Raw genomic sequence first — 25,434 nt, 5'->3', positions numbered from 1 at the left:
GGCCAGAGAGAGAGAGAGAGAGAGGGAGGGAGAGGGAGAGAGGGAGGGAGAGGGAAGGACGGACGGAAAAAAAAGTTTGAGAGAGAGAGCATTCATGAGCATGAGAATGAAAGGGAAGGAAGAAGATAGCAGCAAATTAAATCACATAAGGACCAGTGATTTGAGGACACAGATCGCGTCCCGTCAGGAGCGCCAGTGCTTTCCCCGCTGATGTGGTTTGGAGTGATTTTCGACTTGTTTCCAATTCAGGGCTTCTACAAATCAATAACGAAAAAGAAAAACGCACCCAAGGCCTCCATTTTTCAATCTGAAAAAATGTGCATTTTCGGATATTATTCCTCCATATTGCTTCATAATGCCTCTGCAAAGCCATTAGGGTGGTTATTGCTTTTTAAATCGCTCCATTGTTCTTTTTTTTAATTACTTACAGCCATCAGCCTCAGTAATGGCCAAGAAACAATTGGTGACTTTACTTATCAATATATGTTTTCCCACACACGGTTGTGTGGCAGACCATTTAAAAATGTACAGTCGGGATTGTGAAATTGTTATCTGTTGGGACTGCGGGGCAAACTGCCTCGTTCTTATGGAAAGACATTCCGTCGCCTCTAGTGTCGAACCAACAGCTCCAAGTTTATTGCAAACCTTCTTTCTTACACCCAGGTCCGATCTGTGGCGGTGCTAGGGGGCCACATTAGGGGCCGCGGGGCCGCCAGTTGAGCCGCCCCGCAGCAGACGGCGTGTATCGTGCCACAGTAACAGATGGTTGCGATCATGATTACCTGGCTTGTCGTCGCCCGTCTACTCGAGGCAATTACATTAATAGCATAGAACGGAACTGACGCACTTCTGATTACTCCCCGGGGGGTTGATTGGCTGAATTACATCCCTGAATACACAGGCTTCCTTCCCCCCGGCTCCCTCTCTCCCTCTCTCTCTCTCTCTCTCCCTCTCTCTCGCTCCCGCTCTCGCTCTTCTCCTTCGTCCGGGGCAAGCGATTTCCTTGCTTTCCTTCACATCCCCACCGACGCCCGGTCGATCGGGCCGCCCGACCTTCCGTGCTCGCAACCTCCAGCGCTCGCCACGCTCGCGGGCGGCTGAGAGGCGGCGGTCACTCGCTGTTTCGCTTCCTCGTCTCTCTGTCTCTCGATTTGCTTTCGGGAGCGCGCACTCACTTGGCAAGCTTCTTGAATCCGATGGTTCTCTTCTTGGTGGGTGTCCCATTGACGCCTTTCCACACATGGTTATTCCAGGGATCAGGCTGCGGCATAAGGGAGAAGAGGAAACAGCTTTATTTGTGGATCGTGGTTGAATTTGCGCGTTTCATGTGTTTTTCGTTTTAATCTTTAATCCGTCATTATACGGCCCCAAACTGTCTGTCTGCTAAACCGTCGTCGACCAAATGAAGATATTGTCACACATGCGGATAAGGATCATAAGCCCCGACATGCGATATATCCGACTATTGCTTACAGTACATGTAACTTCTGGCTACTTAAGAGCAGAATGTGTGGTTTCTAACAAAACCTTCGAACAATGAGACTGACTTCATGCTGAGTTGGATTGGAAGTTGGAAATTTGTTACTCTGAGTCGGAAAACCTCACTTTTGAGCTAAATGTGTCCGCTGCCTCCTTTCGGCAAAACATGGTCATCTGCCCCGAAAAGTTTTGACTGAAATGGCCGTCGCTTTGCCATTTTTCCCAAGTAGGACGTTGGACTTTTCCCAATTCTAACTTCAATGGAACGCAGTAATAGTCACCAGAACTTTCTTTACGAGGTGGAGGTGGACATTTCCTGGTCACGTTACCCAGAGCCCTCACCTGGTATTCGAACGAGGGCGTCAGGCGATAGTTGAGCATCTCCTGGTGGAAAACTGGCGTGATGCTTCCGGACATGGGAGGCACAATCCACACCCAGTCGCCCGGGCAGCCGCCGCGCACGCGGTACTCGTTCTCCATGTGTTTCATGAAGGATTCTGTGGCCGAGTGGTGGTCCACGATGGTCACTTTGGCCGACTGGGGGACGGGGACCACAGGCGGCGTGTTCAGGACTGGCTTATACATGTTCTTTTGTATAGTAATACTCTTCTCAAAACAAGACCATAGGTAACCCCCAACGACAACATGGACGGTGAACACACCTGGAAACTGTGGAGAACTGCGATGTTGACCTCCACCAGGGCCTGGTCCTTCCATAGGGAGGAGGTCTTTCTGGTGTCCAAGGCCATCAAGTTCGCTACGTCCTGTATGGCGGGAAAGCAGAACGTCACTGCAGCATTTTGGTTCACGGCCACCATGATTCTAGCTTTTTATCTATTTAAAATTCATGGAAAAGGCCATTCACAGTGTTATTCTGGCTTGAGCCTTACACTGCGTAATGGACTAAAGTAGAGAAACATCTCACAGCTCGACAAATGTGTTTGAGGGCAAAGCGGCGTGAGGTGAGACGAAGGAGAAGAAAATATAGAGCAAACTACTTAAATAATAGTGATGTGTGGAAAGTGACAGAGAAAATGGACCCAACAATCACGGCTGTGCAAAATGCAAATCTGTGGACCTTCAACATCCCTCAACACCCTCTCTACGCATCACGCTGCAATGGAGGGTCAGTCGGGCTGTGCGTTGCAATGGTTATTTTGAAAATGGAGTGCCTACAATGGGAACAGATAACAATTGCTATGCTGCCACTCTATACTCAACATTATAAAAACTCAATTGCACGGAAAATCATGCTGTGCATATTATGCGCTTTCAGTGAGGTATTGCATAACAGGAAGAAACATTAGGTCGAGGCGGTTTCCCACAGCCATCACTCAAACATGTAGTTAAGTATATTTAAATGGAAACAATGTGATGCTTTATTCATGCCCGGAGGAAAATGGCTGTTTTCCTTCCCTGACAAAGAGGAACGGGCTCTGTGAAGTCAAAAGAAATCCATTGTTTTCCTCTGGAACTCTTCGACGGGGCGAACACTCGATGGATGGAAGTTGAAAAACCGCCCCTGTGGTTCGAGATCCGTTTCTACACTCAAATCGAAGTGGCTGAATTACTGCACTGTTCAATACGTCTTCAGTCAATTCTCTCGAGTAGCGCGACCTTGCAACCATCAATTGAAGGGTCTCTAATGGCCGTTTCCCACTTGAACACTCTACCTCCAGGATGTTGTAGCGGGATCTGTCGCAGAAATCCCTGACGCCAATCTCCGTGCCCATGTACCAGCCGCTGAAGGGGCAGCCGGAGAACTCCAGCCCACCGATCTCCAGCAGCATGTTGGCCACCGCCGGCAGGCAGTACCACTTGAGGTTCAGATCCTTAAACCATTCGAACCTGGTGGGAGCAGACATGTGAGCGAGCAAAGGGATTGTCTGAGATAAAGAGATGAGATGTTGAGATGGCGGGACTCGACTGTTGCCATGCAGGATTTGTTGGGGTGGTTGGGTTTAAAATTACCTTTTCATTTTATTTCACAACTAGGGATGCACAGACGCTATCAGCTCTAATAGTGATATATTGTCACTCAAAATATGTGGCGATCCCTAAACCCTATACCACTGAAACATGACGTTCGTGCATTGAGATCCTGTTTCATGTTGTGTTTAAACAAAGCAGGTGAATGATGACAAATTCCCATTTTGATCATCATATTGATTGATACCATCAATGCAGAAGATCTCATGAAGTTCTACATTGGAGAAGTTGGGTTCTACTCATGCTCCCGCTGGTGGATGCTTGGGTTTGGCTCGGGTTGGACAGAATTTTTAAGCTCAATCTGGCGACAGTCACGTTGGCCGAGCTGATTCCCAACGCTGTCATCCAATGCATTGCCCACAGCTGTTGACCGCAGAGCATCCTTGTGCTTTGTTACTGGTAAACCAAATCGAGTCTCTTGTGGTGAGACTTGGTAAGGCATATATGTCTAAGTGCACTAATTACGCCGAATTGGATGCAGAATTATACCCATTGTTGAGAAAAATACTTGAGAGAAGCATATTGTGAACAGAAAACTGCCAAAATAAACATTAACAAACACTAGATAACTGCCTGGAGAGTCCCTGACATGCATTAGAGGCTACAGCTACACAGTCGCTGTTCCCCCCCCTTTGGGGAGATGGACAATCGGGCCTTTTTGGCCATTGTTGTGGGGCTGGACGGGGCCTCAGGCAATGATGAGACATTGTTGGTTGCAGAGGGCTGTGCCAAGCTGTCTCCAGAGCTGATGGCCATCTGATGCAGTGTGAGAAGCGGCCTTGCCAGTTTTGGAAGCTTGGCAGCGGCATCAGCGTGCCAAGGGATGGTGTAGGGATGGCGCCCCCTCCCCCCCCCCCCCGTGTGGCTCATAGCGGCACCTCGGCCTGCATCCGTGTACGATGGTGATATTATCAGAGGTGTCATCCATCGAGCGAGTAGTATTTGCAACAATCATGTGTTTAAGAAGCCGTAGAACCAATTTCATTGGCCCTTTCAAGCTGTGTGTTAGCTCCGTGAATGTATGCAGAGTTTTGCACAAAGGCCGTCACGTGTTGCTGTCCCTGACAAACTGACGGAACTACTTTAACAATACTTTCGTTTCCGCTCACACGCTGGTGTTTCAATCGCTTACCAGGGAAAATGGAGTGAAAACGGGTCATTGTGATATCAGAGGCAGCATTAAACAGATCAAAACCCCAAGCCTGTATAATTCATGATGTCTTCGTTTAAGAAGCATTTTGACAGAGAGGAATTTCCATGGTCAGGACTATGTACAAGTTGCACGTTACTGGATGTTCGATCGACTATTAGCTCCTTCCCTTTGACAATGGCATCAAAAAAGATATTCCAGGTTTTCTCCTTCGTGGGTGAGAAAGCCTGGGAAAGAGTTTTCTTTCGCAACAGCAGGACAGCTAAATGGAACATGCTTCAAAGAAATCATGATCAGATTGGCTGAGCTAGCTCACTGTATTCCCAAAATTCAGTGAAATGGCGGTAAGGTGTAACAACTGCAACTGACTACATCCGACCCAGTAGGAGTGAAATAGACCGGCGGAGTCTTCTCTTCTCACAGGCCAGTGGGCGGAAGAGAGAAAGCGTTTCATCCAAACTCACTTGGGGTGTGTGATCTGAACCTCCAGGATCAGGTCCTCCGGGAGCTCAAACAGCTCGGGGTCATTTCCATTTGATTGAAGGAGAAGAGGCAGCACATCAAAACGCCCCTTCGGTGCCTTCCACCCCTGCTGCATGCAGATCTGCGCAGCAAACCCAGCGTCAGCGGATGTCGGAGACAGGTATTAAAACATCAAAAACTCGACTGTGCTGCGTAAAACCCTGATTCAATTGCTTTGTCAACATGGTTGATCGGCATTTGTTTGGAAGGGATTAGATAAACCCTAACCCATAACCCTAACATTTACTTTAGCTTTCAAATATTTCAAAGGATCCATGCATGAATTTAAATAGCGCCCCCTATCTGTACCTCAGTGGAGACAATGGTGGTTCCTTTGTTTTGACATATTTTTCATGTCAAGCCATTGTGTTTGTGTTATCCTTCATACATGTTGTAGAATCTATGAAAAGTGTTACAGAGATGTGGTGCCGGTATCAAAGTCAAGCCATGCTCATTTTAACTATAAATCCAGGAATCTCTGCCTGTCTGTCTGTCTGTCTGTCTGCCTGCCTGCCTGCCTGCCTGCCTGCCTGTCTGTCTGTATGTATGTATGTCCTGCGATTACCTCGACAACTGATCTTCATCTGTCTACTTCCCACTTGCCGGGTGTGTTGCTGGGGCCCAGGGGGGTGCAGTGTGCAATTTGGTGCAATTTGAACACGTGTAGCACGAACAGACAACAGGTGACCGCTCAGCGGGGCGGGGCTTCAGGGCTCTGTGACTGAGTCACAAAGGCTGTCTTTCCCTGTATGACTTTGACCGGCAGTTTCATGTGCCATTGTGGAACACAGGACTGATGCGTCGGCATATTGTTAAACTGTGTCATTGAAATGTCTTAGGAAGTCTTCCATTTGGAACAGGCGTGCAGTAGTTGGTACCAATATTGAACATTTTGAAAAATACATCCAGGCAACCCAGGTCGCCCACCCCTTTAGCACCCCATCTTAATACCTCGGTGAATTCAACATTAGCAGGGTCTCCAAGGATCTCTCCGTCGGGCATCTTGTAGCCGGCGTAACGAATTAGCTGAGAATTCCACACCCGGAAGTCGTGTTTACCGTCTGTTCGCTGAGGAAATATGGTAATGGCCGACCTACATGGGGAACGAGCACACGGCGAATTAACATGCTGCTACCGTTAATATCTGAAGCATACAGAGATTGATGAGACTATTGCTTTGCCTTGGCTTTCCAAAAGGCTGCCACTCAACACGGTAATATCCTGAGTACTCCCCATGTACTACAGGATGTGCGGGTGTGTCGATACAAGCAGGTTACACGTGGACCAGGACACTGAATATGAACACAGTAATGTCGCCCTCAAGGAATTTCCCATATGACCAATCAATGTAGGTTTCAGCATTTTTAATCACTGGGAATAAACATTGCGATTCCCAAAAGGGCCAAAGCGTCGCTACCTTTGCTCTGTTCATGAACTCTGTGGAGTTTTTTGCCACGGCCGGGCAAAAGTGTTAATTCTACTAAGCTGGTTGTAAGACCTGGTGGGGGGAGAGCAGCTGGCGGGAATCTGGGCCAGTAGTGTCCAACACTGTCCCATCTCCAAGAATAAAAGCCAAATCTCTTTACCCGGTATCAGGATTTGAGTGTACATGGGGTGCAGATTTATCCTGACATTTTTTCAAAGTTGAATTTAGGCTCACGAACCCGTGTGGTGAAATTCATATCAACCAGGCACAGCGTCACTTGTAATGTACAATCATTTATAAAAAAAACAAAAAAAACACTCTTAGATTCATGAAGATGTACCTACCGATGAATGGTATTTTAAGAGCCAGAGCCGTCGTTGTTTTTGTGGAAATGGCCAATACATTGGTCACATTGAATTCCCTTTGTCACATGACACTAAATCAGCCCTGAGGAGGACTGAAAGCCGCTCCTCGCCGGGAGCTGCTGTCCATCCCCGGCCGGCTCCAAGTGTAGTAATGACTCAGAAGCGATCTTCTCGCCAACGAGTAGATATGAGGTGTCAAATGTGATTAGGAACTTGGCAGAGAGAGGGAGAGAAAGACAGACAGAGAGAGAGAGAGAGAGTGAGAGAGAGAGAGAGAGAGAGAGAGGGAGGGAAGCGGGCGAGCGGCGAGCAGGTCTGACAAACGCCTGCTTGTTAGCAGGGTCTGCCACCTCGCCGGCAGGGCACTGATTGAGTCGTAGGCGGCCCGGCGGACCATTTCAGCGCTCCCAGAAAGCAACGACTGACAGATGGACCGCGGGTCAAGTCGGGGTGGTCGGGGACGGGAGACGGGTGATGAAATAAACAGAGTGACAGATGGGGAAAGGGACAAGTGCAGTAGTCGGAAACGAAAGACGGAGCGGCAATTGAACGAGAGGAAAAGACGAAAAAACAGAGAAAGGGGGGAAAAAACACAAGGGCCTTCGACCTGGGCTTCGGAGGACCTACCGCAGGTTTCCTTTGTTGGTGGCGTACTTGATGTGGTTGCAGATGTAGTTGTACATGCCGTGGGCAGTCGTGCAGTCTCTGGCGTCGAAAACCTGCAAAAAAACCCCAGGAAAATGAAAAAGCCACGCTGAATTGCCGGATCAATGAGGGAGGGAGATTACATTTTCAGGGTCATCCCGCGGCCAAGGCCTTGACATAAGGCGCGCCAAACATTTCAAAATCGCTCTGACTTTCCATATTTCATAAACATTATATCGATGGATGGGGCCGTGTGTACCTTTTAAAAATTTAAAACGGCGGAGCTGTTAAACTCACCAAAGTAAACAAGCTTTTACGAAGGTTATTTACACGTAACTAGTCTTACTAGTCTTATACGTTACTTGTCTTGCCATTCGTCCCCTAAAATAAAGAATCATCCTCATTGGAGAAACATAACATTACTTTTTCCTTATTTTGTCGATAGTTTAAGGGAAGTTTTTCATAAAAAAAAAATAAAAAGCCTAATCATGAAGGATGATGCAGTGGTCTGAGCATCCATTTTCCAAGGACCAGCGCCATTGAGAGAGTATCTTCCCTCCTACTGGCTGTCGCCCAGCGCTCTGTGCCGCTCATTTGCATAAAGTTGAAACCCGCCCAACCCTCCTTGTCGCCGCGCAGCCGCCAGCTCGTCGCCGGTCGTAGCCCCGCCCCCTGCAGCCGGATGGAGCCGAGTCCGTTTGAAATGCTCGCAGAAAATCGTCGATGGATCAAAATGGCGGCGTGTTTTTGGTGTGCACCTGTAACTTGGACCACTGGATCCTGCCCACACAGCGCGCTGCGTTCCGCCAGGCGTGCTTGGCTCCGTAAATCAGCTCGGTGTCCTTCAGCTGGTACGTCCCCGACACCTCAATGTCCTTGGTCACCTCCTCCAGTCGGTCCACGTGGGCCTTGGAGCCGGACCTACGGCCAGGGCGGCCGCCGGGGAGAGAGGGGAGGGGCGGGGGTGAGGCTCTGCATCATCTGCATCCTCTGCTTCATCGCACACATACTGTAGACCGTAATGCATCCTTATGCAGATTACCGCACATAATTGTACATCTCCCAACCCGCTGTACAGAGTTATTCCCCGTTGGACACTGTACATGCAGTACTTACCCTTACTGGACGCACACACATATTTACATGCAAACATACTGTATATATTTGGTGTATTTTTGTTGCATATATTTTGGCCTTTTGTTTTGTGTATATATGTTCTCCTGATTTATTATTAGCGTTATCATTTTTCTTCCTACTTTGGAGCTTGTCCTTTATAATTTCACCGTACCACAATAACAAAAAAAAAAGAAAATGAAGTGCTTTGTAATTTCCCTTTAAATGTGTGAACAGGTAGTGCATGCGTAAGGCATTTGTAGATAATTATTTTTCTATTATGAACCAAAAATCAAAGCACATTTCACAAAATACAATCATTTGATCTATGAAACAAATGATTCCTTTTTTGAAGGAGAGAACATAAAACGTTCATAAATATGCGAGCTACCTTTTCTACTCACTTAACTTTATTGTCTACAAACCTTGAACGTGGCATTAAGCGTTCAGCAGTCATTTTTTTATTTGGAAATAATCAATTTGAATCAATCGTTTTATTCATAGTGACACGCACAGAGAGGGCGTGGTCTCACTCAAATTAATATTCACGTGCAGCAAGCTCATCTCAGAGGGTGGGCGTGGCTTAACGGCGGACGCGGCTTCCTCATGTGATGCTGCGATCTGATTGGCTGTATGTAAATGAGTGCATCCGTCTGATGACGTCGTGAGGATGAGGTCGGGTGAACTCAGAGAAACATTCCTCTCCGACTTTACCGCACTGGGCGCGGCTTTACCGTTTGATGGAGGTGTAGTACTGGTCGATGAAGTCCGTGGCCAGGGGGAGGAGCTCCTCCTTGGTTCGAACCTCGTCGTGTCTGCGCGTGTTGGGAATCATGATGGAGCCCTCGCAGACCTCCTTGTTGCAGATCGGCGTCTGAAATCAGAGGTTGAGTGGAAAGGGTTTTCAAACTGGACGTCGCTTTGCTACCGGTTTAACTTTGTACCCGTCTGCTTTTGTATTTCGTGCCTACGGTGCATCCGCTTCGCCGTGGATACTTTGGTTTCGCCCTCGTCCTCTCACACACAACGAGGCATCCTCCCTCGCTCTCATCTTCAACGCGACAGAAACCACCGTAAAAAAAACAACAACTTTTTGGGGATTTTACCCCGGCCTTTTTGAGAAATTGGCTTTTTGTCTCAGCCAGATTCAGAGAAGGCACCCCAACCGTGTTTGCGCAATACAAGGAAATAAATGGTAAAACACCTTTGAGTCGTGGAAGTGGTACCATCTTGCCTCTTTATAAAATATAAATCTTAGGTGATTTAAATGCTGCTATTCAGAACTGTTAATGACTCTGTGGTTATCCGCTTCGAGTGGGTCGGCCGGTTGCCAGATATGAAGCGTAATGCCTCCTGCCAGGGCATTTCCTTCATTTCCTTCGCTGAGCGTGCGTTTAAATTTCTGTTCAAGTTCCTTTGCCTATGGCGCCATAAGCTGGTTCTACCGGCTGGAGCTATGTCAGGCCTCGCTGCACCCTAGATGGTTTCACCCTCCACACATCTATCATGGCAGATCCTGCATGGCCTGCTCATCAACAGATGAACGAACCGCCTTTAACGCTCAAAGCCAAATATTGTGCTTTTTTTAAATGATTTTTTTAAATCACTTTAATGACACTTTGTGATGCAATTTACTGCAGTATGAGCAGAAAACGTCCCTTTTGCCATTTGCCTGCATTTGTGAGGTTTGCTTATCGATTCAAAAAACGAATTAGACTCTGTTCTTGCAACCGACTAATGAAGGGACAACTTCATCACGTCATTGATTTTAAAAAGAAAAACAAGGTTTATACAGCCGAAAAATAAACAGCTTGTCTCATCACTGAGAGACGCTGGAAACATGCTGTGGCGATGCCATGTCTGCTTAAAAAACACCCATACGTTTCCCATGGAGGAAGCATGAACAAAGCACGACAACACAAATTACATCATTCGCATTACGTTGGCAGAAGGTCACATTTGCCTCGGCGGATCTTTGGATGTGCTGCTTTTAAAAATACAACAAACAAAGCAGAAGAAGGTTCATTTCTTGTTACGTGTTTCCCACATGACACGGGGGGAGGTCGGCCGCTTCCCTCCATTCTATTTCTCAAATAGAAACAAATGTTTAATGAATGAGCAAGAGGGTGAGTCACGGGTTGGTGTCCTGCCAGGGAGCGGAGGCAAGAGGGCGGGGGTGAAGACGGGAGAGGAGAAGAGCACGGAGCAACGAGGGAAGGAGGGAAGGAGGGATGAGGGGACAGGGACGGAGGGACAGAGGGACATAGGGATGAAGGGATGGAGGGACTGAGGGACGGAGGGATGGAGGGAAGGAGGGATGGAGCAACCGCGTGTGCATGGTCCTTGTAATGCGATTCGAGCTGAAGTGAACCGTCACTTCAGCTCGGCGAAAACGCCCCGGAGCGGCGAGGCGGGGCGGCGAGGTGGGTTGGGCAGCAAAGTGGGGCAGCGAGGTGGGGCGGCGTGGTGGGGTGGCGAGGTGGGCAGGGAGGCGGGGAGGGGCGGCGAGGTGGGTTGGGCAGCAAGGTGGGGCAGCGAGGTGGGGCGGCGAGGTGGGGTGGCGAGGTGGGGTGGCGAGGTGGGCAGGGAGGCGTGGAGGGGCGGCGAGGTGGGTTGGGCAGCAAGGTGGGGCAGCGAGGTGGGGCGGCGAGGTGGGGTGGCGAGGTGGGGTGGCGAGGTGGGGTGGCGAGGTGGGGTGGCGAGGTGGGCAGGGAGGCGTGGAGGGGCGGCGAGGTGGGGAAGTGAGGCGGGCAGGGCAGTGAGGCAGGGCGGGGCGGTGAGGCGTGGCGGTGAGGCGGGGCAGCAAGCGGGTTGGGCGGCAAGACAGCGCTTTTTGGGTTTTGAGTTTTTTCTCCCCCCTCTGCATCAGGGTTACCGTGGCAACCGGAGGCGCTCTCACGCCGCTCACGTGACTCTCTGTGCCGCTGACAAAATTGGCACTTAATGAGACACGAGAAGCATCCAGGACAACATCACAGCCTCTCCATCTGAACCGAACTGAGTCAGAGCGGAGTGAGTGATGAAGAGAGAGAGAGAGAGAGAGAATAAAGACGCAAATAGAGCCGGAGTTAAATTGGCAACAGGAGTTGAGAGGAGAAGCAACTGACGGCGGCAGCAGAAAAACAAAAGACAGAAAGAGGAGGAGTGTAGAAAGGTAAACAACAAGTGGAGGAGCGGGAGAGGGAAGGAGGAGCAACACGCCGGGTCCGGGGTGAAGAGGAAGGTCGTGCTTTCAAAAGGAAGAAAAGAAAAGAGAGAAAAGCCAACGGGAGCGATGGTCTGGTCACCTCGGCCCTCAAACGGGATGAAGACGGCGACCAGTGGATGAAGCCTTGAGGACGCTGGCCTGTGGCTGTACTGCCTTCAGGGGGTTTTTAGGGTGATCTCAGATTTTAGGGGGATCTCAGATTTTTGGGTGATCTCAGATTTTTAGGGTGATCTCAGGGGGAGGTTCTGCGATGGACGGCTGACACGGACATATCATTTCTCAAAAGAAAACTCTTTTACCTGAACCGTATCAATTTAAAACCAGTATATCAGACAGACAGACAGACAGACAGACAGACAGACAGACAGACAGACAGACAGGCAGACAGACAGACAGACAGGCAGACAGACCCTCACCTTTCTGGAGTTGGAGTGCAGGGTGTCGTTGTAGACGGTGCCGCTCTCCCAGTTCCTGATCTTCATGAACAGGGGACATTTGGACGGGCTCTCGTTCTGGACCGACGGGCTGGGGGAGGTCCAGCCCTCGGCCTCCGCCTGCGAGGACACCACACACACACACACACACACACACACACACACACACACACACACACACACACACACATGCAGGCCCGCACACGCACACACGCACACACACACACACAGGTGAGCTGTGTGAGCGAATCCCTGATTGGACTCCACAATGAGCGGCTGAAGCCAGAATCATTTCCCTTCAAGACGAGCGGAGGAGCCTCTGATTGCGGCGCTGGGACGTTGATTTATAATTGTATTATAATTACGACGTTGGGAACAACGGGAGCTACGTTCCAAAAGATACTTTACCAACCAACCTCGAGCGGCGCCCCGTAATAAGGTGGAGGGACTTTGTTGCTGCACTCGAGTGAACTTCAAGTATCACGCAAGAGCAGTCACTCAGATTTTGGACTCTTAGGCTGTTCACAACCAGCATCAACATGCGTCTTGAGTGATCTGATCACAAGTGGACAGCTCTCAGTGCATCTGTTCACCCCTGGCATTAGCATGCGTCTCTGGTGATCCGATCACAAGTGGACAGCTCTCAGTGCATCTGTTCAACCATGGCAGTAACAACCGTCTCTGGTGATCCGATCACAAGTGGACAGCTCTCAGTGCGTCTGTTCACCCCTGGCAGTAACAAGCGTCTCTGGTGATCCGATCACAAGTGGACAGCTCTCGGTGCATCTGTTCACCCCTGGCAGTAACAAGCCTCTTGGGTGATCCGATCACAAGTGGACAGCTGTCATTGCATCTGTTCACCCCTGGCATTAACAAGCGTCTTGGGTGATCTGATCACAAGTGGACAGCTCTCAGTGCATCGGTTCACCCCTGGCATTAACAAGCATCTTGGGTGATCCGATCACACATGGACAGCTCTCAGTGCATCCTCTCCTCAACAGAATTTTTCAACACCCACAGGATCATCTCAGCCTCCAGGAGAAACAAAAATCTGAAGGATTACTTGGTGAGCACCAAGCTCAAACCTCTCCAAACACAAAGAAGAAGAAAAACAGCTGGCTTCAAACAAGGACCAACGGCGACCAGCACACAAACAGGAGCAGCGTACGCCGCAACAAGGGGAGCATCGCATAACACCAAAAACTGTGTCTATTCACAGGATCAAATGCAGCTCTTGGGGAATCAGCTATGTGGGAGAAACCCGAAAACACACTGTGGCAACGCATCAGCCACCACAAATCCAACGTAAGACACAAGAGGACAACCCATAACCGATCAGTAAGCCACCTCGTAGAACGCGAATGAACCCAAATGCGGTTCTCGATCCTAGAAAACAACACCCGATGGAGAACCAGGCAAAGAAGAAGGGCTGGGGCCAAATGGGCTACCAGGCTGGGTCCCCTCACACCAGGAGGCCTCAACAACAGACTGCTGTATGAGAGCCCCTTACAAAACCCTCGGGTCCTAATTTCTCCCCCAAAATAACTCCCCCCACTCTCCACCAATCTTTACAGAGGAAAGGACCCTCCAGCCTTGCAGTGGTGAGTGCAATTCCCACCCAGTACTAGGTAGGCTTCTGATCTCAAGCAACCTAACCTTAACCATAACCCTAACCCTAACCACAACCATAACCCTAACCCTAACCCTAACCATAACCCTAACCACGAACCATAACCATAACCCTAACACTAACCCTAGCCCCTAACCATAACCATAACCATAACCATAACCATAACCATAACCATAACCATAACCCCTAACCATAACCATAACCCTAACCATAACCATAACCCTAACCATAACCATAACCCCTAACCCTAACCCCTAACCATAACCATAAGCCCTAACCCTAACCCTAACCACTAACCATAACCATAACCCTAACCCTAACCATAACCATAACCCCTAATCCCTAACCCCTAACCATAAGCCCTAACCCTAACCCTAACCCTAACCACTAACCATAACCATAACCCCTAACCATAACCATAACCCCTAACCATAACCCTAACCATAACATAACCATAACCCTAATCCTAACCCTAACCATAACCATAACCATAACCATAACCATAACCATAACCATAACCATAACCATAACCATAACCCCTAACCCCTAACCATAACCCTAACCATAACATAACCATAACCCTAATCCTAACCCTAACCCTAACCATAACCATAACCATAACCATAACAGCACCATAACCATAACCATAACCCCTAACCCCTAACCATAACCCTAACCATAACATAACCATAACCCTAATCCTAACCCTAACCCTAACCATAACCATAACCATAACCATAACCATAACCATAACCATAACCCCTAACCCCTAACCCCTAACCATAACCATAACAATAACCATAACCATAACAATAACCACTCCACTGATGCCCCGTGTGTCCCATGTCAGGCTCCGTAGAGCAGAGGTCCAGCCTGTGCTGTATCGTTTTTTTGGAGCAATGGACGTTTGTCTTTCGGGATAAAGGGCTTTGAGTCCAAAGGGACATTTTGCAGACTATTGGGGTTTCGGAATATTGGGCCGTCGGAACAATGGGCGGTGCCCCTGACTTCTGGCCCACGGTGGGGGTTTGTCTCACACACACACACACACACACACACACTAACACACACACACACACACACACACACACACACACACACACACACACACACACACACACACACACACACACACACACACACACACACACACACACACACTCAACCCTCCTTTGTCCTCAAACTGTTGTGGATTGACTAATCATCAGCCTCGCGGCGCGAGATGGAAGCCGGGTTCAAGTCGCCGTCCCACCTGGCGTCTTATCAGCGCGGCTATCGACTCATGAATGGCTGCAATTTAGGCGCCGAAGCTCGATTGTCGGCTTTCGCTGCGGCGCGCCCCGCCACCGCCCCGCCAAATCGATGCCGTGCCTCGGCCGCCGGCTCATTATCCCCTCCTGGTCTCAACTGTGAACGGGCGGCGAGAGGGATTTGTGACGTGTGCCACAGAGACGGAACGCCACCGCGCCCTGCCGCGCCATCACCGCGCCATCACCGCTGCTTGTCCTCCCAGATCACACCGGAGACGGACGCGCCGCTGCCTGGACGTTTTGATCGGGATGTTTTTGTTTCCATGCGGGTAGATAGTTACTGTACTGTATGTGTTAGATCTGTGTATGAGCTGCTCCTTTCGTTTTACAGTTAAAATGAAAAAAATGTAAAAATGAATTCCTTTTAAATGAGCATTTTATGACTTTTTACACGTTTCCTTTTTCTTGCTTTTAAATTATGGTTATTTGTGACTCTACGATTGCTTCGACTCTTTCACTGGGATTTATCTTTTAAACTTTTAAATTGTTTTCTCCCTTGTATGAAGCACTTTGCAACTTATGTCCAAAAAGTTATTTGAGTAATTTTCATTTTATTATTATTATTTTCAATTATTTATTTGTTCCTCATAATTGTTGTTGTTAATAATAATAACACAATAGGTTCCCGACGATCCGACGATCCCGAATTTGCGCTCTGTGGTTGTATGCCGGCCGTTTGGGGCGGGCCGAAGGACTCTCTCTGACCGTGTCGGACCGGTCGCTCTCCTTTTGCGGGGATGGGGGCCACGCCGGGCTCGCAGAGGAGGGCGGGTTCCAGCTGAAATTGGAGTTTGAGGAGGAACCACCGAGTCAGCTCCGGGGGCCCTCATCCCCACTGTGCGCTGCCGACCAGAGAGCCCCAGCTGTACGATTGGCTGTTCGTGTCACATGGTTGTTTCTCTGCTGTACGATTGGCTGTTCGTGTCACATGGTTGTTTCTCTGCTGTACGATTGGCTGTTCGTGTCACATGTTTTGTAAAACTTAACAGGTTACAGTTTTCGTAATTTCCTTTATACGCAGCATCAAGTTGTCTGTCTAAAGGTCGTACTCATTATTTTTGCTAATTATTATTATTTTATTTATTTTTGTTTGTATTATTAATATTATTATTTATTTATTTATTTATTTATTTTTTATGTGAAGCCATATTCTGTGGTGATAGTATGTCTACTATTACAGCAGATGGATTACTGAATATGGGGCGAGTATGTTTTGTGTCTTATTTTAATGAGTATTTGGCGGCAGATGGGATTGTGCGAGATCCCCAGAGAGATAAGCAGAAAAAGTCCATATACATGGTCAATATCCACAGCGTGGAGTCCTTCACGGGTGCTTAAGTGTGGGTGTCGTGCTATTTGTACGAACGTCGGAGATGGGAATTAAAGATCGCCGATTTGTGAAAAACTTTCATAAAAATGAACATAATAAGTATTAGGTGTGTGTGAGCAGTAAGTGATGTGAAATAAATTAAAAATCAAAAATACAGATGGAGTGGATACAGATCAGATCTTATTGGAGTGAATTATGCAGAGAGACAGTGACGGAGCGAAAAACGAAAATAATCTATGACATTCCACACTGTATTAATATGATATAGTCACATGCTTTTTTTCTTCAAGTAACAACATCATTTGAATGGTCTCACATCTCACTGCAGCGATGATTTAATTAGAGGAAGGTTATGTAACACTGGTGTGAGATCGATAGAACCTATACTGAATCTTGGATTTTTGAACCAATATTTGAGTATGGGGAACCATACACATCAGATCGTACCGAGGCCTCGCGACCCCTTCCGTGAACTCTGGCCGTCCCCTGATGGGGTCTAGCGCCCCAGGTTGGGAACCACCGTTTCAGAACAGGGGTTCCCTACCCTTTCTCCCTAAATCAAGAGACCCCCTAAATCAACCTGATTCACTATGAGACTATTTAAAATTTGAAAAGACGATAAATGTATTGTTTATTTTTGTTTTTATTAGCAGTCGTGGTCGTTTTTGTCCGATTAGTTTTGTTTTTTTCAAGGTGTCTTTTGAGAGTTCAACACATTACCACACTCCAGGTCGTACCAAGGCCTCGCGACACCTCCTGTGATCTGTGGCGGCCCACCGAAAGGGTCCTGCACCCCAGGCTGGGACCCACCGCCGCTCTATTCGCTTATTAAAGATTGAAATATTCCGCAGCAGGAGCTGGAGCTCTGGGCAACAGGCAGTCCTGCCCCTAAGTGATAAAACTAATTTGCCGCCGTCAGTCACTGGTTTTCTCTGCCTCTAATTGGGGAAAAAGAAAGTCAGTCGTGGCTCGGCGGACTGGAGCCGGAGATGGATGTCCCAAACCCGAGGGCTGTTCATTTCTCAAGTTTCCCAGATTCCCAATTTAAAGTGTGCCTGGGTTTAACATCTCTAAGGGTCATTATTCTCCCTTTAACAGACGTTGCTGTTGGACTGTTGGAGATGGTGCAAACTTTGCTTTGTTGTGAAGGTGGATTGTTTTAGGACCAAAATTGGACTTGGAACTGAGCCAAATCAATCATTTTTTTTGTTTTTTTTTACAGCTAAGGAGGTGTTATCTGAAAGGAAGCATGAAGTGTTTCAAATCACTTTTGGATGGTTTTTTTTTTGGAAGGGTTCAATTGATATTGATAATTAATTTGGATCTTGATCTGACGGACATTGAGATCTGAGTGATCGGCCTCATTATTATAAGGGGAACCTCTCATTATCCAGGATGATGTTGGCGAAGTGGCGCTGATAAGCTCTGATGAGGCTGCACTTATTTTGTGAGAAAATAAATCCCATATTTGGTCGTTGTGGTGTGTGGATGGGTTGAGCAGCTACACCTGACGCTAGTTGGTTAGTCCACCTAGCCTCCTCTCTACAATAAACTGTTGTGTGCAGCCCCCCGCCGTCTGTGTCTCTGTGCCGGAGGGTCCTGAAAACGTTACTTGGGTGGCGTGTGGTGGCGAAACTGCCACACGGGCGCCTGAGCAGGGACTCTCCGGCACGGGGAAGGGACACAGGAGGGTCGTCCGAAGACACCCTGGAGCCACCAGTGGTTCAACGGGCGGCCCCAGCACCGACCCGCTCCCGACAGGCAGCAGCAGCAGCAGCAGCAGCAGCAGCAGCAGCAGCAGCAGCAGCAGCAGCCCACAGGGGGTCAGGTTAAGGACCGGGGGAGAAGCGGCTCAGCAACCACCACAGGTGATTGTTGTTTTTCTGATTTAAGGTATGGCAACCCTGCGTCAGAGTCTGTTTCAAACATTTTTTTTCATTTTTGTTCTCTGCTTGGTGGTTGGGGTGGGGGAGTAGGCTTCTGCAGCTGCATGCATTCATAATGGCTCTTGGAATCGTTTTGCTCCATCCTGTCCTGTTGGCGGGGGCTTTGGCGATGTCACAAGTGGAAGGATTACATCTCCACCTACCTCCTGCATATCACAGGCCCCGTCCTACTCCAGCGGGTCACGCCCCCCCCCCCCCCCCCCCCCCCCCCACCGCCGTGCCAACAACACATAAGCTGGACTTAACGCTACGCCATTAGATCGCTGCCAGAGCGATCCAATGTGACGGGATCTTGAGCTTCCTCGTTTCCCTGTTTGCTCGGGAGGTATGTGGATGTGCACGCACAGTTCTCGGGAATGCCGGGCATGTGGAATGAGCTGCTAAGGGTGGAGAGTTAGGGCACATACAGTCAGGGGCGAGGACGGCATAGACGGGTGTCCGGGGGTCTGCATCAGCTGCTTAAAAGGCTGACTGGCGGGTTAACATCCTGGAGGGCGGAGCTGCATTGCCAAACAACCGAAACCAAACCAGGACTTTGCACAAACTTTTCAGATGTACAACAATAAAGGCACATTCATCACATGCATCTGGGTTGTGGGGATGATCTGGTTGAGCAGCCACCCCTGACCTGGATCCAGATGATTGGGATCAGGGTGGCTGCATACCTGTTGCTCTTTGGTTGGTCTGACTAGTAACCGGTTAAAACCCCCATCTTCACACTCACTCAGGAGAGGAGCCCTGTCATGACATGTTCCATCTACTCCCGGCTAATTCCAGCTAGCCCCCTCTCTACAATAAACTGGCGTCTTCTTTGTCTAGGTGACAGAGAGCCCTGTCACTGAGATAGGGTGTGGTGGGAGAAACTGCCACAGTTTCAAATTACGGTATATAACCAAGCAATCACAAGCACAGATAGAAGAAATAAGTTCCTGTTGGTTGTTTATCTGGCTTGTTAACAGTGTACCGTGACCACCACAATCAGAACAATATAGTATAATAGTCTAATGGAATCTGAATTACATCAGCTGAACAGGTCGTACAGCTCTGGCATCCTAGACGCTCTGCTTATGTTAATACAATGGGTGGACCATTGCATGGAAGCTGGGGCAGGTTGGTTATTTCATGCTACGTGGTTATTACAAGAAGGTGAAATATGGAAAAAATGTCACTCTCGAGCCGCTTCATGTGAAGCGCATTTTGAACACAGAGAAGATGGTTCGCCCTGCCCCTCAGCCTTTCCTCCATACTGGATGTTCTATTCCTCCAACAGGAGTTCAATGCACTAATGGGGGACAAATCGACAATCCGCGTTCAGATTAAATACTCACTCCATGATGGGGTATAGCGATAAAACCAAACAGACATTTTTTAAACAAACCCTCAAATTTGCTCGGTTTGCCTTAAATCTGGAGTTTTAATACAGAATGCAGATTGTTGGTTTGCCCCCAATTACTGGCAGTGGCATCCTGATGTTTGAAGTATGGAGCGAAACAGAGTAGAACAGGGACAAACGTAAAAAAAAAAAAACGATTCCCTTAAGCGGGCAGAAATTCACGCAGAATCGCATTACAACACACACACACGCGCGCTACCTCCCCACACACACACACACACACACACAAACACACACGCACGGTCTGGTACTGGGCTTTTACCTTGTCTGTGTCGGGGTCAGTGTTGTTGTCCATCTTCAAGAGATCATCAGCCGCTCGGTCGTTATCAGGTAACAGGATCACGCCGTGCTCCCTGTCGATGCAGACGGGGAGTGACACCCGTCAGTGGCTGACACAGTGCCAGGCAGGAGAGCAATTGTTGAAACACACCCATGTCTTGATGATAGGTGACTGCGGCATGCGGATGGGAGGGTGTGAGCGGTTAGTTTGGGTTAACTATGGATAAACTGGTGTCTACAACCCTAAACAACCCTACGTCGAGGACGGGACACAGAGGGGCCGTCCGAAGACGCCCTGGAGCCGCCAGCGGGTCAACGGGCGGCCCCGGCACCAACTCCCTTCCGAGTGGCAGCAGCAGCCCCCAGGGGTCCGGCGGAGGACTGGTGGAGAAGCAGCCGCAGCAATCACCACGGGTCACCGTCTGCAGCTATAACTATATAGTATGTAGTACAGTGGTACCTTGAGTTACGAGTGCACTAACATACGAGTTTTCCGCGTTACGAGCTGTCATTCCGTCGATTTTTTATATTGATTTGAGAGCAAAGATTTGAGTTACGAGGAGCGAGCTTCAAGTACCACCGCTGGTGGGCGCGGCCAGCATCCCGCGTCTCACTCCTTCACTCCACGTGGTTACCTGAGTGTGGAAGCATCGAGCTTGTTTTGTGCTCGCATTTTGTGCGTTTTGTGCAGTTATTTTGCCAATTTTTTTTTCCGAACCACGGGTCCGAAAAAAGTAAGTGCTGAGAAGAGGAAGCGAATGATGTCCATTGACTTAACGGGCAAAATAATAGAAAAACATGAGCGAGGTGTGCGTGTGATGGGATTGGCGAGGCAGTACGAGCGTAGTACTTCTACGATATGTACCATACTAAAGCAGAAGGAGACGATAAAGGGTACAACGCCAGCCAAGTGCGTTGAAATAATGTCTAAGCTGCGGACCGCTGTCCATGAAAAGATGGAGAATCTGCTGTTGGTGGGGTTGACGGAGAAGCAGCTCGCAGGAGACAGCGTGATGGAGGGTATCATCTGCAAGACGGCAAAAATGATCTACACATTCTCTTTTACTGTGTTTTATAATGTTTTTGTACAATATTTGTTATTTATAAATACATTTTTCTTATTTAAAAAGACGTAACAGAGAAAAACTGGGGTGTTTTTTGGGGGGCTGGAACGGATTAATGGCATTTCAATTAATTTCAATGGTGGAAAATTGCTTTGCTATACGAGCAGATTGAATTACGAGCTCTGTCACGGAACAATTAAACTCCTAAGTCAAAGTACCACTGAATAGTACAACATAAAGGTCACAAGATGTTCCAGCACGTTTGGGAGGAATTTGGAATTGGGAGCCATCCAAATTTGCATTGAACCTTGCACAACAGCTTCATTCATTTGCTGCAAGGTTAATAACTGGTTCCTGTATCTACTGACAGATCCATTTGTTTTTGATTTTGTTTTCAGTCGGAACAGGAACGCCTGCTTGTCTCCTCCTGACACCGGGATCTTTGAGGCCGCATTCAGGACGTGTTCGCATGGGTGCAGCAGGATTTGGGGGAATCTTATCAGTGAAAAGAATCAGACTTCAGCGATCCCTCGATGAGAAGGCTGGGATTATGAATGCACAGCAAGGATACCCAACAAGGGGGGCGAGAGATCGAGAGAGAGAGAGGGAGGGGAAACAAGGGGGAGAGAGAGGGATAGGTAGAGTGAGCTGGGGGGAGGAGAGTGAAGGTGCGAGAGAGCAAGAGAGAGAGAGAGAGAGAAAGAGTGAGGGGGAGAGAGGGGGGTTGAGGAAGAAAGAGGGGGGAGAGAGCAAGAACAAGGGGGGAGAGAGGGCGAGGGAGAGAGAAGAGTGAGGGGAGAGAGGGAGGTAATACGAGCGGGAGAGAGCGATAGGTAGAACGAGTTGGGGAGGAGAGTGAGGGGGCGATAGAGGGGGGCAGAGGGAGGAAGAAGGGGGAGAGAGAAAGGGGGGGAGGGAGAGAGGGGCGAGAGGGGGGGGAGTGAAGGAGAAAGCTAGAGCGAGGGGGGAGAGAGAGTGGGTGGAGGAGAGAGAGAAGGGGGGGGGGTCTCTGAGATGTGAATAGATGCCTGGCATTGCGCCCACACACACACACACACACACACACTCACGCACACAACCACACACACACACACACACAACACACACACACACACACAACACACACACACACCCACACACACACACCTGCACACAACCACACACACACACACACACACACACACACACGCACACACCTGCACACAACACACACACACACACGCACACAACCACACACACCCGCACACACACACACTCGCACACAACCACACACACGCATGCGCACGCGCACGCACACTCACCAACGCACACACGCACATCCACACACACACACACACACTCGCACACAACCACACACACACACACACTACCCCATACTGCCCCTCTCACCGACTACGCCCTCCTCCCCCCTCCTCCCCCCTTCACACTTCCTGTCACACCGTATCTTCTTGTTTTCTTGCTTTGCGGCGTCACAAATTCATCAAGGCGATTCGCCGCCGCAGCGCAGAGACGCAGAAGCAACGAGACAAGAGTCTGATTCTGACTCAGAGGTGGAGGAGGAGGAGGAGGAGGAGGAGGAGGAGGAGGAGGAGGAGGAAGAGGAGGAGGAGGATGAGCAGAAGGAGGAGGAGGAGGTGGTGGAGGAGGCAGAGGAGGAAGACGTGGAGGAGCAGGAGAGGTACATTTAGGGATAATTTCTTGTGCGTAGATGGACGGAGGTACAGTACAATCTCAAACCGGTATTGGACGGGAGCCCCATGGGGGAGATCATTGGATCATCCTCTGACACGTGGGAAGGATGACAAACGAGGCGTCCGTTTGTCCCCCCAGGGGGTTTCGTGGCGTGGGCCAGAGGAGCCCTCAGCCACGCCTTACTTTGTGGTCTGTGGTGAGTGACAGGGTTGGGTTTTTTTGGTTTATTCCAGAGAACTTTTTGCAAAGGCCCAACCTGCTCTCAGTCTGCCCGTTCAAACCCTGACACAGTTTCACCAAAGGGCAAACCGGAGACGAGAAACAGCGAAAAAACATGGATTCCCCACTTTATCGACTCTTTAAAGACGCTTAAAAAATACCTTTTGAAGAGACTGGGACTGTGCCAGAGGGGTGGGCCATTCTGAATGGCTGCTGGGTTGTTCCACTCTTGAACCAAAGAGGTGAAGTTTGTTTTTGTTTTTCATTCCATGCCATGGTCTGCTGTTAATGTGTTACTAATTTGATTACTTCATTTGATTTCCACTTATATGACTAATTTGATTAATTGAAGTAATATCTCCGCTCTGTGCAGCCTGAGGTATTTAAAGCAGCACCAGAAGCAGGATGGATGCAATCATTTCATTTGTTTTAAGATGTACTGTATTTTACTGGACGTTTGCCGTTTGCAAACGCAGGTTTTCATTTATTAGAAATTTAAGTAAAATCATCACACCCCTGTGATAGATTTCTTATTATTCTTATTATTATTTGACATAGACTTATATTTTTATCCTGATGGATACTGTCATGCACTGTCTTTCACGATCCCTGCCTCTTCTTTCGCCTTTGGGTTATTAAGTATTTTTCCCAGTTTAAATATTTTTGACATAGTTGGTTTCGAGTGCATTACCTGTCCACCTGGACATCGCCGTCCCTCCTCTCAGCGTCCCTCCTCTGCCCGTCCCCGTTCAGCTCTCTCTTGCTGTTCCGGATGAGGCGCAGCACGGGTTCGATCTCCTTGAGGAGGTCGTTGTTCTCCTCCAGCCCGTTGAACAGGAGGCCCCCACGGCCCCCGTCCCTCATCAGCAGGGGGTCCTGGGCCGCGATCAACGCCTGCACCCCTCCGCCCCTCTGCAGCCGGGACGGCGTGACGGCCGGGGAGCTCAGGTTCTCGATGGCCCGCAGCTGCAGCTCCTTGGTCCCCTGCTGCTGCTGCTGGTGCCCGGGGCCGGCGCAGCGCTCGTACGACTTGGAGGGCGGGAAGGCGGGGCGCGTGACCCGCAGCGTGCGCTGGCGCCCGTCCCCGGACAGGGTGGTCTCCAGGTGGGTGGTGAAGCCCTCAGGCCCGCGGAGGATCAGCACGGCGTGGCACTCGGGCGACACGTTCTTCAGGGTCTCCAGGGCGCGCTCGTAGGACAGGTCCACCAGAGGCTTGTTGTTGACGGCCAGGATGATGTCGCCCACCTGCACCAGGCCGCACTCCTCGGCCGCCCCGCCCCGGATCAGGTCCGACACAATGACCGGCGGCTTGGACACGCGCTGCTTGACCAGGAAGCCCAGGCCGCCCACCTTCCTCTTGAACAGACGCACCGAGATGATGTTGGGCTGCAGCTGGCACACGGTGGGCTCCGATTCCTGCATGGTGCCTGAGTGTGTGAGTGTGTGTGAATGTCAATGTGTGTGTGTGTGTGTGTGTGTGTTTGTGCGTGTGTGTGTGGGGGGGGGGGGGGGGGAGGGAGGGGAAGGGGTGGGAGCGTGTGTGTCCCCAGGGACGTGTCTCTGGATAATGGGAGGAAGAAGATGGAGGGCGAAGAGAGAGAGTTCTATTAGTTTTGGAGGAAATTGTCTTCACAGCAGGTTGTTTACAATGTTCGTAGCAGAGGGGGAATTAAGACCAACTTCTACTCAGGTAAATGTGAAGCGCTCTCACTGTGAATAGGCACCATTACGGAAAATGCAAATAGGGATGAGCGGACATGGATACTGGTATCGGATGGCGTTTCAATACAGGCCCTTTTTACAGGGTTAAAAAAAAGGTGTAAGAAATATGATAAGATACTATATGACATGACATGACATGATATGATATGACATGATATGAAATGATATGATATGATATGATATGATCTGATATGATATGATATGATATGATATGACATGATATGAAAACCCATTTGAAAATTTTCAAATAATAAAGAAAACTGACTATTTTGTTATTTTAAAAGCATGGTAGATGTCTCAAATGGAGAAATAAATGGATGATTTTGGATTCTGTTCAGTCGATAAGAGTGATGACATGGAAGCTCTTTATGTTTATATTTCACCACACGTCTTTGTATTGTAGAAGCCGCAGAAGTCCAGAGTTTAAGAACACCTTCCAGCTGAATTTGAGATGCCCGGGTTGCAAATCGGGTGGAGCTCTATTTCCCTGATGAGACAGTCCTCCATTCTTTCAGTTA

The 25,434-nt window shown here is 49.1% G+C and overlaps 2 protein-coding genes across 2 annotated transcripts in view; both read right to left on the bottom strand.

Moving 5' to 3' along the window:
• Positions 1 to 20,295, bottom strand: part of nos1 (nitric oxide synthase 1 (neuronal)) — a gene marked incomplete at its 3' end in the record, with an annotated part of 44,076 nt that extends 23,781 nt beyond the window's left edge. The window contains exons 1-11 of the mRNA XM_080004528.1: positions 20,203 to 20,295; positions 12,314 to 12,451; positions 9,424 to 9,563; positions 8,335 to 8,497; positions 7,559 to 7,650; positions 6,092 to 6,233; positions 5,083 to 5,222; positions 3,153 to 3,327; positions 2,142 to 2,243; positions 1,822 to 2,016; positions 1,176 to 1,261 (exon numbers count right to left, since the gene is read on the bottom strand). Of these exons, the coding sequence (XP_079860654.1) occupies positions 1,176 to 1,261; positions 1,822 to 2,016; positions 2,142 to 2,243; positions 3,153 to 3,327; positions 5,083 to 5,222; positions 6,092 to 6,233; positions 7,559 to 7,650; positions 8,335 to 8,497; positions 9,424 to 9,563; positions 12,314 to 12,451; positions 20,203 to 20,235 (1,406 nt within the window). The 5' untranslated portion in view covers positions 20,236 to 20,295. The remainder of the gene's footprint in view (positions 1 to 1,175; positions 1,262 to 1,821; positions 2,017 to 2,141; positions 2,244 to 3,152; positions 3,328 to 5,082; positions 5,223 to 6,091; positions 6,234 to 7,558; positions 7,651 to 8,334; positions 8,498 to 9,423; positions 9,564 to 12,313; positions 12,452 to 20,202) is intronic.
• A 3,586-nt stretch (positions 20,296 to 23,881) lies between these two features.
• Positions 23,882 to 24,616, bottom strand: LOC307232666 (nitric oxide synthase 1-like; the record flags this gene model as incomplete). The annotated part of the gene is made up of 1 exon (XM_080003767.1): positions 23,882 to 24,616. The coding sequence occupies one exon, from the start codon at positions 24,614 to 24,616 to the stop codon at positions 23,882 to 23,884; it is 735 nt and encodes a 244-aa protein (XP_079859893.1).
• Positions 24,617 to 25,434: the final 818 nt, after the last annotated feature.

This window comes from Zeus faber (genome assembly GCF_960531495.2).
Source record: "Zeus faber genome assembly, chromosome: 7".
NCBI lineage: Eukaryota > Metazoa > Chordata > Actinopteri > Zeiformes > Zeidae > Zeus > Zeus faber.
This window is presented reverse-complemented; position numbering and strand designations above follow the sequence as displayed.